We start from the raw sequence: 12787 nt of genomic DNA, 5'->3' as shown, positions 1-12787 counted from the left end.
CGTTAGCGATTTTATTTCAAGCAACGTGCAATCCAGAAGAGAAACCAAGAGGAGGAACATAAAGGTCCAAGAGGGGAGACACAGCCTCAGGTAAGGGGCGGTCAGAATGGCAAGCATAGTGCCTACTGAGTAAACAGCACAAAAACATCAGACTCTGGGGAGCGCTCAGCCAAACGGCACCCAGTGCAGCGGCAGGGCTCAAGTGGGCTTTCTAGAAAAACAATTTAGCTTCTACCAAGGGCAACAGAAAGTTAAGGCAATACTGTACTTTATATGTCATCTGTCATATTACTTCAGTGCCAGGTAAGAAGAGTCAATTAGAACTACAGCAAAGGCATTTTTCTAAGGCAAGAGGAAAGAAATGAAAACATAACTGTAGAGGTTAAAAAGGCATCAATAGGAAATTACCAGAAAAGCTGTCAAGTTTAGAATCCTTCTCAGGTGTGGAATCTAAGATCTGGTCAGGACCAGAGGCCATAGTTTCTAAGGCTAAATCTTCATATCCATGAATTTTAATTTAGCTCCATGCCTCCCACCTCCTGACTCCTTCTTTACTTCTTTGCTTCCTTTTTCTTTCCAAAAAATATTCAAGTGCCCACTATGTAGCAGGCAATGTTCTGGACACTGGGGTAATAACAGTGGAAAAAGGAAAACCCCTGCCCTCATGGAGTTTACACTCTACTTGAGAGGCTGAAGGGTATGAGGGAGTGAATCATACAGACATCTGGGGAAAGAATGTTCCAGGCAGAGGGAACAGCTCATGCTAAGGCCCTGTAGCAGAAGAATACCTGGCATGCTTGAGAGACTGAAAGAAAGCCAGAGTAGCTGCAATAGATTGAGAATAAGATGGGGGAGAGAGACGAGTTCAGAGAAGTAATGGTGGGGCAGAGTTGGGGGAAGATGAGGAAGGGCAGGGCCTTGTAGGGCATGTTAAGGACTTGGCTATCACTCCTGAGTGACAAGGAAACCACTGGAGGGTCTTGACTGTAGCGATCTCACGTAACTTCTAAAAGGATCTCTTTGGCTGCTGTGTGGAGAAGAGGCTATATGGAGGCAAAGCAGAAACAAGGAGACAAGTTAGAGGACCACTGTCCTAGTCTAGTTAAGAGACGATGGTGACCTAAACCAAATTGAGGTTTTGAGCAGTCATCACATGCTGGATATATTTGCTTGTCCTTATTACTTCATTCCTTCAACCATCCATGCATTCCAGAAACACAAATTGAGAGTCTACTATGTGCCAGGTACTATGCTGGGTTTCTAGCAATTCAAAAATGAGCAGCATTATCTACTGCCCTCAAGGAACTAGCCTGGTGCTTGGGTAAAGGACTTAATCCGCGTCCGGATCCGGAGCAGGAGAGGCCACAACAGTGAGAGGCTCGCGTACCGCAAAAAAAAAAAAAAAATTAAAAAAAACATATGTTTCACGTCAACAGTAGATTTTACTGTCCAGCAACACCAGCCCAACAGTAATTTTTTTCTTTTTTTTTTGCGGTACGCAGGCCTCTCACTGCTGTGGCCTCTCCCGTTGCAGAGCACAGGCTCCGGACGTGCAGGCTCAGCAGCCATGGCTCACGGGCCCAGCCGCTCCACGGCATGTGGGATCTTCCCGGACCAGCGTACGAACCCGTGTCCCCTGCATCAGCAGGCGGACTCTCAACCACTGCGCCACCAGGGAAGCCCCAGCCCAACAGTAATTTTACAGCAGTAACTTGTCTAGAGAAAATCCAGGGAGAGGAACACATGTAACAGATATGCACAGGACACTCATTAGTGGGCACAGTTGATTTCCATCACCTCATGTGTTGGTGTACTCATTAATCTGTTAACGAAATTGTGAAAATCAGCAGGGATCTTTGGGCCTATATGAATGTCAAGCTCCTACAGCATACGTAGGGCCCACACATGCAAAAATTCAAGATTTTTCATGGTTATGGAATTTAGCTTCATCTCAGAAGCGTTCTCACATCTGGGAAAAGACAAATTATTCAATAACCAGTATGGAATCAACTGTCTATCTGCTTGAAAAATAAAGCTGGATCACCACCTGACTCCTCCTTTCACCAAAATAAACTGAAAGATGGTACCAAAAAAAAAAAAAAAAATCTTCTGTCTGCAATAAAAACACATGCTGTTTTATAAAAAAAAAAAAAAAATCCACACAAAAACACATACAAGCGTGCATATTTATAAATGTGTGTGTGTGTTTAACCCCATTAAAGTAGGAAGAAAAAAGAATTTGAATTAATGTTTTTTCAACATCCTGGAATGTGGACCTTTCTAAGGATGGCATAAATCCAGAAGTCACAAAATATGACACATCGGTTCTTGTAAAAACTTTAAACTTCTCCATGGAAAAAAAGAGAAAAAACGACCTACACAAGCTTAAAGGAAAGCAATAAACTAAACAAAAATATTTATAACATCTAAGACAAAGGGGAATTTTCTTAATATTGGAAAGCTCTTAAATCAATCAGAAAAAGACAAATAACCTAATAGAAAAATGGGCAAAGGTGATAAATAGTTCACAGAAATTAAATACAAATGACCAAAATATAAATGAAAAGATGCTCAAGCTCATTTATAATTGGAGAAATACAAAATAAAAATAAAACAATACTACAATAATCTTTTTCACATATCAAATTGACATCAACTAAAAAGTTTATTGGACTCAAGAGCTGGCGAGGGTAGAGAGAAATGGGCATTCTCAAAAACTGCTGGTGGGCGTGCAAACTGGCTCTACCTTCTAAAGAACAACATGGAAATACCTATCAAAACGTAAAATATGGGTACTCTTTGTTTCAGTAGTTCCAAATCCTAGGAATTTATCCTACAAATACATTTCTACAATGTGGAAAGCCATAAGAGACAATGCTGTTGACTGCAGCACTTTTTCTAATACTACTGAAAAACTGGTAACATCTTAAATTTAAAACTGGTCCATCAACAGGTTAAATTAAGTCATACCCATAAAATTAAGTATAATGTAATTATCTAAAAGAAAGAAGTTGACTTGTACACACTGATGTTAGAAAGACGCCCAACACATACTACTAAGTGGGGACAGGGGAAACTAGTTGCAATCCAGTATATATTATGTATGAGAAAATTTCTGGAAGGATACAGAAGAAGCTGTTAACTAGGGAATTGGGGAGATGGGGACTTTTACTTGTTGCTTTATTTCGATACTGCTTCCATTTTTTTTAAAGATCATCTATACCTTCTTAACTAAAGAAAAAAAATCAGACACTATTTATTGAAAGGTAGTACTTTCATCTGTGCTCTTACTGTAAGGGAGAAAGGACCTAAAAGTGGTAAAAAAAAAAAGGTTTAGGACCATCAGTCCAAGAGGTAAGTTTGGCACAAATGAGACTCCCTCCCCTCACTCACTCCTAAATCCCCTCGGAAACACCATCCCCTGGGATAGAAATCAGAAAGAATATAACCACTATACACCCTCTGCCCCCTTGGACGTAGGGCCCAGTCAAGTGTGGGAATTTGAATTTGGAGCCTGAATTGTCCACCACCAACCAATTACATCCCACGCCTGCGCAACTGCAAAAATAATCCCAAAAAAGCAAATTACTTACTAAGCTTTAGGTTACATGCATTTTACAATTCTCTTTTGAATACGGACATATGTAACATTCCATCTTATTCAACAAGGGTATTCCTACACGGCACAGTGTACACTCGTCCCTCAGTATCCACAGGGTATTGGTTCCAGGACCACTGCCCCCCATCCATAGGATACCAAAATCTGTGGATGATCCAGTCCCTTATATAAAATGGCATTGTACAGTTTGCCCTCTGTATCCACAGGTTCCGCATCCACGGATCGGGCTGGTGTGGAATCCAAGGATACAAAGGGCCAACTGTACTAAGAAGAAAACAAGAGTGAAATAAAACATGGTTTCTGTCACCAAGTCATTCAAAATCTGGCACACAACCAACCGGAAGGGAGGCCCAATAGGTTATGTTCTCTAGTAAAGTGCCCAGAGAGATTAACCACACCTGCGGGGATCGGAGACTTCACCAAAGAGACGGCATTTCTTAGAACTGAATTATCAGTAAGAGAACCTAACCTTTCCCCTCTTTTCCACTTACTCAACTCTTTTTCTCTATGTAAAACAGGTAAACCTGACACTGTCCTTTCTCTCGTGGCTTAATTCATATCACTAAATACAACACCTCTTTTGTATAAGTTAATGTTGGGTATACTTTGCAGTATTAAATAAATTACTGTAAATATCTTAAAGTTTTATTTATTCAGGAGTTGTTCCATCATACCATAAACAACTGAAAGAGCTCAAAAATTTCAACCAATTAGCTTATAAACTACATCTTTCCAACTATTTCTTATACATAGATTTCATTTATTAGTGAAGATCCTTGGTACAGAAAATAAGGTCGCCCCAGAACAATCACGAAAAAAGCCAGCCTAGGATTTTAAGTCTATAATGGAAAGTACACAATAATCTAAGCGCAAAAAAACAAAGAACTATTATTATTTTGTCTCTGTGTATTTTTGTTCTTATTCTTTTCACCTAAAACTGATCCAGATGCAGATGGGTATACGCTTCTGCCCTTGTTGGGGGAAAAGAAGGAACATGATCTCTAAGAAGTTAAACCTAGAAATTTAAACATTTTTTCTGTAATATTTTACAAAATGAGATCACACCATACATATTTTGTTTATTCAACAGTATATCATGAATATACTTCCATGTCAATGCTTAAAATTCTCATTCTTTTTAGCCACTGCTTAATGCTTCAGACTATGGATAAATAATTTATTAATCCATTACTCTAGGCATTTAGCTTACCTCTAAATTTTTTGCTATTAAAAATAATTCCATGTCTGGCTTCCCTGGTGGTGCAGTGGTTGAGAGTCTGCCTGCCAATGCAGGGGACACGGGTTCGTGCCCCAGTCCGGGAAGATCCCACATGCCGCGGAGCGGCTAGGCTCGTGAGCCATGGCCACTGAGCCTGCGTATCTGGAGCCCGTGCTCCGCAATGGGAGAGGCCACAACAGCGTACCGCAAAAATAAAAATAATAATAACTCCAGGGACTTCCCTAGTGGTCCAGTGGTAAAGAATCTGCCTTCCAATGCAGGGGACGTGGGTTCGATCCCTAGTCGGTGAACTAAGATCTCACATGCCACAGGGCAACTAAGCCACAACTACTGAGCCCACCCTCCTCAACTAAAGAGCCTGCGTGCCGCAAACTACAGAACCCACGTGCTGTGAAGCCCAGGCACCACAACTAGAGAAAACCCGCATGCCACAATGAAGAGCCCACACGCTACAACAAAAGATCCCGCATGCCACAGTGAAGATCCTGCGTGCCTCAACTAAGACCCCACGCCGTCAAAAATAAATAAATAAATAATAACTCCAGGGGGTTCCCTGGTGGCCTAGTGCTTAGGATTTGGCGCTTTCACTGCCGTGGCCCAGGTTCAATCCCTGGTCGGGGAACTGCGATCCCGCAAGCTGTGCGGTACAGCCAAAATTTAAAAAAAAAAAAAAAAATTCCACAAGGAACACTCTGTTTGAAGGGCATTCAACACATGTGTAGGTATTTCTGTCGGACAGCTTCCTAAAAGTAGATCTGCTGAGTCAAAGGTTTTGAACATTTTATATTTTGGTAAGTATTGCCAAATTGTCCCCCAAGAGAACATAAATAAAAGAGAGGACAATTGTACTCTCTGTAGTTAACCATCTGCTTAAAAAACAAGAACAAAAAGGAAAAAATCATGCGGAGAAACTGTACATTTTTCTACGTGCAAAAGCAGACCACATCTTGGAGAAAATATGGGACCACAGTTATAGATCCTTACTTTATTCTTCTTAACACCAGAGCCCCTGTGCTGACTAAACTCTCATCTTAACATTACTCAGCCCATGACCTCCCTCTGGCTTATGTCAAAACCACTTTTCTAGTACACCCTGCCCCCACCCTTGTCCCCAAGCCAATTGTTTTGGGTGGGTGGGAAGGACTCAAGACCTGAAGTGTTGCTGCCATCATCTAACAGCCATGCCAAGCCCCAATAAAACAGAATTACTCCATGCAACGTTCACTTAAATGTTCTACTCTGTTGCTGTTTTAAAGCAGCAAAGGATTAAAATCTTTTAATCAATAATCACTGGCCTACAGGTAGTTTACACGTTTCATTTTGTCCCACATTATCATTACAGTGAGGAGCAAGAGCAGATAAAGGTCATGTTGGTAATTAAAGCTATATTACAGAAATATGAACACCCAAGATATGATTAAATAAGAAAATATTCCTCGGTTCAGTATCATCATTAAACTTGCATTAATTTATAAATATTTAAATGTACCATATGATGATCATAAATAATCTGTTTTTGTCAGTTTCTAAAGTAACGCAACCCATAAACCCTTTGAAAAATTACTGCAGAAAGAAACAGTCAAGAAAGTATACAAGCCAGACTTACATTCAAATGCTGTGGTTGTTGCTTCAGGCAGAACCTGGCCTATCACATCCTAAACAAAGAAAGAATAAAGGAACACAATTAGCCATCTTCTTTATTGCTAACATGCGGCAAATCCTAGAGGAAACAGGAGAACCTGGAAAATATTTTTGAAATGTTGGCATAAACTATAAAAACATTAGCTCATAATCACACTTAGCCCAGCAATCTAAGTCCAGAGTTTAAATCTCTATGCTGGAGCTTAAATCTCTATACTGGGGGTGGGGACCATTTAAAAAATCCTTTCCACTCTTTCCTAATAACATAATTTTTTACTCTCGATTCAACAGCATAGACAATTACACTGTTGTGCATTTATAAAAAAAAATAGGTTTCTTCCATGGGAGGCTATAGAAGGAATGTACTGTTAGTAGAAAAAGAGGTTTGGGGAGTCAAGACTGGCCTGGGTTTGAATCTCAGCTCTGCACTAAACAAGCTGTGTGACTAGCAACAAATTACTCAACCTCTCTGAGCCTCAATTTGATTATTCTCCAATATGGGTCTAATAATGCTTACAGAGGTAATGTAAAAAGTATTAAATAATGTAATAAACATTAACATGAACTAGCCTAACACACTGTAGACCTTCAACAAATGCAGCTCTGGATATGTGACTACCAACACCTTTCCTTGCACTCATACTGGGAAGAGTTCAAAAAACAAGTTTCCGTGATGATGATGTAAATCTACAATACTACAATACAGTTAACACAAACAATTCTTATCAATCTTTACTCTTGAGCAACTAAAAAACATATTTAATGACACCGAAATAAAGTTAATCTAGCCTACAAAAGAAAAAGTGTATATAACCTGATATCAATGTTTAAATGAATCTATAAAGTTGAAAACACTTAAAAAATAGTCTACAGAGACAGCTTATTTAAAGAGGTACAGAACACCTTCGAGAAATCGTTAGTTCTGGGAAAAGTGACCCTCCATTATCTCCACTCCAACCCAAATGGTCTGCAAACCTCATTGTTCTCAGGGAGCTCTGCCACAACGTCCCTCCTGGGCTGTGCCACAAATGGCACCAGGCAGCCAGCTGACAAAGCCACTTGCAGTATTTCTCAGCAGGGAGCCCACAGCCCTTCCAAGCAGGGCACTTAGCAGGGTGGCGTCTGCAACTTCCTTCTGAAGGCAGTTCTTTAGAAGCTTTTGCTGCAGTGGCAATTTGCATAATAGCCTTGTCTCTACTGTGTATGTGTGTGTGTGTGGGTGTGTGTGTTTTAAATAAATCTGTGCATATAAAATTGATCAAAGGGGACTTCCCTGGTGGTGCAGTGGTTGAGAGTCCGCCTGCCGATGCAGGGGACACGGGTTCGTGCACCGGTCCGGAAAGATCCCACGTGCCGCGGAGCGGCTAGGCCCGTGAGCCATGGCCGCTGAGCCTGCGCGTACGGAGCCTGTGCTCCGCAACGGGAGAGGCCGCAACAGTGAGAGGCCCGCGTACCGCAAAAAAAAAAAAATTGATCAAAGGGAACTATCTTAGGCAGCCCTCACTCATTAGAGCCAAAAGAGATTATTTTTTTCTTCTTACTCTAGTCTTAGCAAATGAAACAACTTTCTGTGGAAGTATTTGTAAAAGATTTTAGTGTTGAAAAAAATCCTTTCTACATATTTGTAGGCAGAAAGTATTTATTGACAGCTAAATGAAAACTGTTGAGCGAGTATAGAATACACAAGCAGCCAGTGTAACGCCTAAGAGTGTGGACGGGAGCCAAACTGCTAGGGTTGGACCTTGGCTCTGCCGTTCAGTCACTGAGTGACTGAATTTCTCTGTGCCTCCGTTTCCTTCTGTGTAAAAATGAGATCATAACTGTACCTACCTTGTAGGACTAATGAGTTAATATTTATAAAGTGTTTACAAGAGTGTCTAGCACATGGTAAGTGCAAGTATTAGTGTCTGTTAAATAAATAAAACAAGTCACTAATGACTGGCACATTACAAATCTTACCTCATAACGAAATCCTAAATTTCAGCACCTGACAATCAGTGGAGGATGGTCTTTGGTTCACTTACTTCATCCTTCCACAGCATTTACTGAGGATTAGCCAGTATTGGTTTAAAAAGGGGTGGGGGTGGGGGGACCCTCCACTGCCCCAACCCTCCAAGTCTAGGTTATCACTGCTTACTTCCAGACAACCAATCTTGAGATGTGAACCCTGGAGTATTAGCAAACTAATTTAGGATCCTTCCTACTTATGAATAGCAGAACCTGTCAAACAGCAAACTTCTAACAACCATCTGAAAACCCTGCTGAGCAGCAATGGCCTCCTTTGCCCGTCAACATAAACAAGGAGCCACACAAACTTTACAACTAATGCGGGGGGGGGGGGGAGAGAAAGAAAAAGCAAACCTGATTGAGAGAATCATGAGAATCACGTGAACACAACTGACCATCTTGTTCTGTTAAAGCAAATAAAGTGGGGCTATAATAATGACAAAGAGGTAAAACTCAATCAGTATCTCCTGGTCTTTTCTATGCAGGCACATTTAATTTTATGTGTGTTTTCCAGTTGTATTTTAAGTGACTTATTTCAAAATGACCCTGTCTTATTCTCAACATTTTACTCAACTTAAAGAAAGTTTCGAAAGAGCACATAAGTTCACATATCTTGTTGGTGATCATTTCTTGATCCTTTTCTTCTCCTTCCTTTCAATAAATCAGTCAAACAAATAGCAAACCAAAAATATAAATGAGCATCTATAACGTGCCAGGAGGATAAAGATTACAAAACTGTAGGCTACAGAAGAATAAGACTTGCTCCTTGACTTTAGGAAGATTATAATCTGTCACAAAGATAGAGACAAACCTAAAAGACTAACAAATCAGAGCACTTATAGTATGATAAAAGAGCCAAACAAAAGACATAAATTAGCAAACGGTAGGTGCTAACTCAGAAGGCAGTAAAAATCACGGTCTCAGTTAAGATAGAAGAAACTTCACAGATGAGGGGAAATCTGGGCTGGAACTTGGGAGAGAGGATTCAAACAGCAAGAGGAAAGGGGGAACATTCAGATCTCCTGCACAATTTTCCCCAAACTGGGGACTGGATTGCCACGGAGAAACACAGAAAGCTGAAAAACAGATAACCCAAATGCCTCTGCCTATGAGGACCAGCTGGGTCTACTTCACAATGCACCAGTCCCTAACTATTCAGACGAAGGACAAAGGCCCCAGAGAGGCCCAGTGACTTGCCCACAGAGTCCCAGCCATTTGATGGAATTGTGAATGGAGCCCTCAACTACTGACTCTGAGTCCAAAACGCCCTCAGCTCCAGCTGACTCAGTGACTACAAATTGCTTCTGGCTTCCGTGTCTGGTTCTGCCACAAACCAGCTGTGTGGCTTTAGCATTTTCCCCATCAGGGGTTCATGCTTCCTCATTTGAAAACTGAAGTGAGGAGAGATATCAGATGAAGCGGAACATTCCAGGTTTCATTTGGCTTTAAATTTTAAGGTTCCAAGCCAAAGATGCTGATGTGACTGTTGGTTTTTTGCCTATTTCTCAATGAAGAGATAAGGTAAACCTGGAAAAGAGATCTAAGGAGTCCTCCAGGATTTGAGCTTGCAGTTCCAAGAACTTGATATACAGCACCCATTGTCACGAGCCCTCCATGAGGCCTTCCCAACATAACACGCTCCACCTGGGCGTACCTGAGCAAGCACGTGGCACATGGCACTCTGAGCTCTCAATGGTGGGACCATTTGTGCAAAGTTTATTTTTAGGCCAGTCATCCTTGAGCCAATGTACAATTGAGAGATGCCCAGGCCCTATCCCTTCTGCTGCAATAACAACACTTATAGAGCACTTACTATGCTCCAGATTGTTGTAAGTACTTTACACATACCAACTCCACTAGTCCTCAGAACTCTGTGAGGTAGGCACTACTTTTATCCCCCCAACGCTATTTTTGTCTTTTTACAGATGAAGAAACTGAGATACAGAAGACACTTGCCCAAGTGAGTCTGGTAAGGCTTACGATGTAAACGCAGTCAGCCTGGCTCCAGTTTGTGTTTTTAACACTGTACCATTCTACTTAAAATAATACCTTCTGTTGTCTCAAATGAGTAAAGTGAAAGAAAGCTCTTGTCTTTCTCATCAGAGACACAATCTCACTTAATCTTTACAAGTCTTTGAGGCAGGTATCATTATCCCTAATTTACAAATAAAGAAACTGAGGCTCAGAGAGGCAGAGTGACGTGCCTAGTTAGTGGGATGGTTTACAATTAAACACAAATTTCTTGATTCAAAACCTAGTGTGCTGTCTACAAAACCATAACGGTGTGCGTCCTCTTTGAAGCTCCCTCATTAAATATTTCAGGGTCCTATGAAGCATCAGAAACAGACAGGAAACAAAGGTGTCCGTCTCCTCCAGAAGTTTACCATCTCGTGGAGGAGACAGACAAAATTAGCACAAAACCCATATACTTTGCCAAAACAAAGCTGTGGAAACACAGAGGAGGGGCATGTGACCAAGACCAACACAGAGGAAAAGCTGGGCTTTGAAGGACAGGTGGGAGTTGGCGAGCTGAAGACAGAGGCCCAGTGAAGAAGGCCTGGGCACCTGGGAGAACTCACTGTTAATTCTATATATCTGGAAGACAGGATGCTCATGGGGGTGTAGTGAGAGATGAAGCTGGTGCCAGGCGGGTACAAGCCAATCAAGATGGGCCCAGAGGGGCTTCCCTGGTGGCGCAGTGGTTAAGAATCCATCTGCCAACGCAGGGGACACGGGTTCGAGCCCTGGTCCAGGAAGATCCCACCTGCTGCGGATCAACTAAGGCCGTGAGCCACAACTACTTAACCTGCGCTCTAGAGCCCGCGAGCCACAACTACTGAAGCCTGCACGCCTACACCCCGTGCTCCGCAACAAGAGAAGCCACCACAATGAGAAGCCCGCGCATCGCAACGAAGTGTAGCCCCCGCTCACAGCAACTAGAGAAAGCCCACGTGCAGCAACAAAGATCCAACTCAGCCAAAAATAAATAAATAAATAAATTTATTAAAATATATATATATATATATATATGCTCAGAGGACCACACCAAGGAGTTTGGGCCTTACCATGAAGGGAGATCCATGTGCATGTGAGCGTGTGGAGAACTCTGGATGCAAAGAGAAGGATGGCATATGTGTACAAGATCGGAGGCTGCTGGTTTACTCCAGCTTCTGCACTCCTTGTGTAGACACCTGAAGATCTGTATGTTCTAGGTGGTCAGTAACATCCAGAACTCAAAATGACGGTACACAGATCAAATTTTGATTGAGTAACCTATGACAACCAAAAAACACATCCCAGATCTTCCTCTTCCCCCAAACCTCCACCCAGCCCCATCTTATCCTGCAGGTAAGTTCCAGTATAGATCTGGTACTTGCAACATGCTCCTTGGTATGTCAGCTCTGCCTATGATAGCGCAGTTATTCAAAATATAAAATGGGCACGATGTACTCTATCTCACATGAATACTAAAAGCTGAGAAGTAGTACTACAGCATGTGGAAATAAATACCAAGTAAAGTAAGGAAATCTGAGTTCTGGCACTGACTCTCCCACTCACAAGTAACATGGCTTTGGAAAAGCTATTTCACCTCACTTCTCCTCGGTAACTATCTGCAAAAAAGATCAAAGGGCTCAACAGGCCACCTCCAAGGTTATCATCTGCTCTAACATTCCATGATTTTATTTGAAATATATTTTGAATATTTATTATGAAAGTAAGACTACATCATTGACTCTAAGATGCACATTTTCCCCTCTATTTTAACATCTCTGAAATTGGGTTTTGTACGATGTGTGGCATGTCATAGTTTAACAGGTCGCATTTTTTTTCTTTCTTAGCGGTACATAAAATAATATCTTAAAACTTATGATGTCTTAGGCTTGCTGAAACATGATTGGTTAGAGTTGCCTTGTTTCCCTTTCCCACTAGCTACCAAGTTTAGAGAACTCAGTAGAAAGGCTGGAATTTGGCCAGGGACATTCCAAAAAATCCTTGAGAAAAACTCTCTTCTAGGTTCAGCTTTTTGTATCCCAGTTGGTTGCTTCTGTGTGTTATGTCCCAGTCCAGGCTGTGAGTTCCTTGAGGGCAGGGGTCCAATGTGATTCATCTCTGCTTCCCCAGGAACCTGCACACTTGTCAGATTTCAGTCTATACAATTAATCAATGCTTGTGGTGGAAGAAATAAAACTGCCCCCATACGAGGCCAGCAATGGCCACTAGCTCAGGCCACCAGGGTAAGATTTGGTGATCAAGGTGCTTACTGCCCTACAAATCCCTGC

At 41.7% G+C, this 12787-nt stretch overlaps 1 protein-coding gene across 7 annotated transcripts in view; it reads right to left on the bottom strand.

Moving 5' to 3' along the window:
• MAP2K5 (mitogen-activated protein kinase kinase 5) overlaps window positions 1–12787 on the bottom strand; it is a 266567-nt gene that overhangs the window by 252935 nt on the left and 845 nt on the right. For 6 of the 7 annotated variants that reach the window (XR_003436416.1, XM_027123420.1, XM_027123426.1 and 3 more), the window contains exon 2: window positions 6466–6514. Coding sequence is in view for 5 of the 7 variants with exons in the window: in XM_027123420.1 (XP_026979221.1) it covers window positions 6466–6514 (49 nt within the window). In the remaining 2 variants the exon portion in view is untranslated. Of the gene's footprint in view, window positions 1–6465; window positions 6515–8861; window positions 8912–12787 lie in introns of all 7 variants that reach the window. The other variant, XM_027123424.1, reaches the window with a different exon arrangement.

Source organism: Aethalodelphis obliquidens, unplaced genomic scaffold, assembly GCF_003676395.1.
Source record: "Aethalodelphis obliquidens isolate GAN/ISIS:26980383/991018 unplaced genomic scaffold, ASM367639v1 scaffold26, whole genome shotgun sequence".
NCBI classification, from domain to species: Eukaryota; Metazoa; Chordata; class Mammalia; order Artiodactyla; family Delphinidae; genus Aethalodelphis; species Aethalodelphis obliquidens.
The sequence above is the reverse complement of the archived record's forward strand: the minus strand, read 5'-3'. Positions and strand labels throughout refer to the sequence as shown.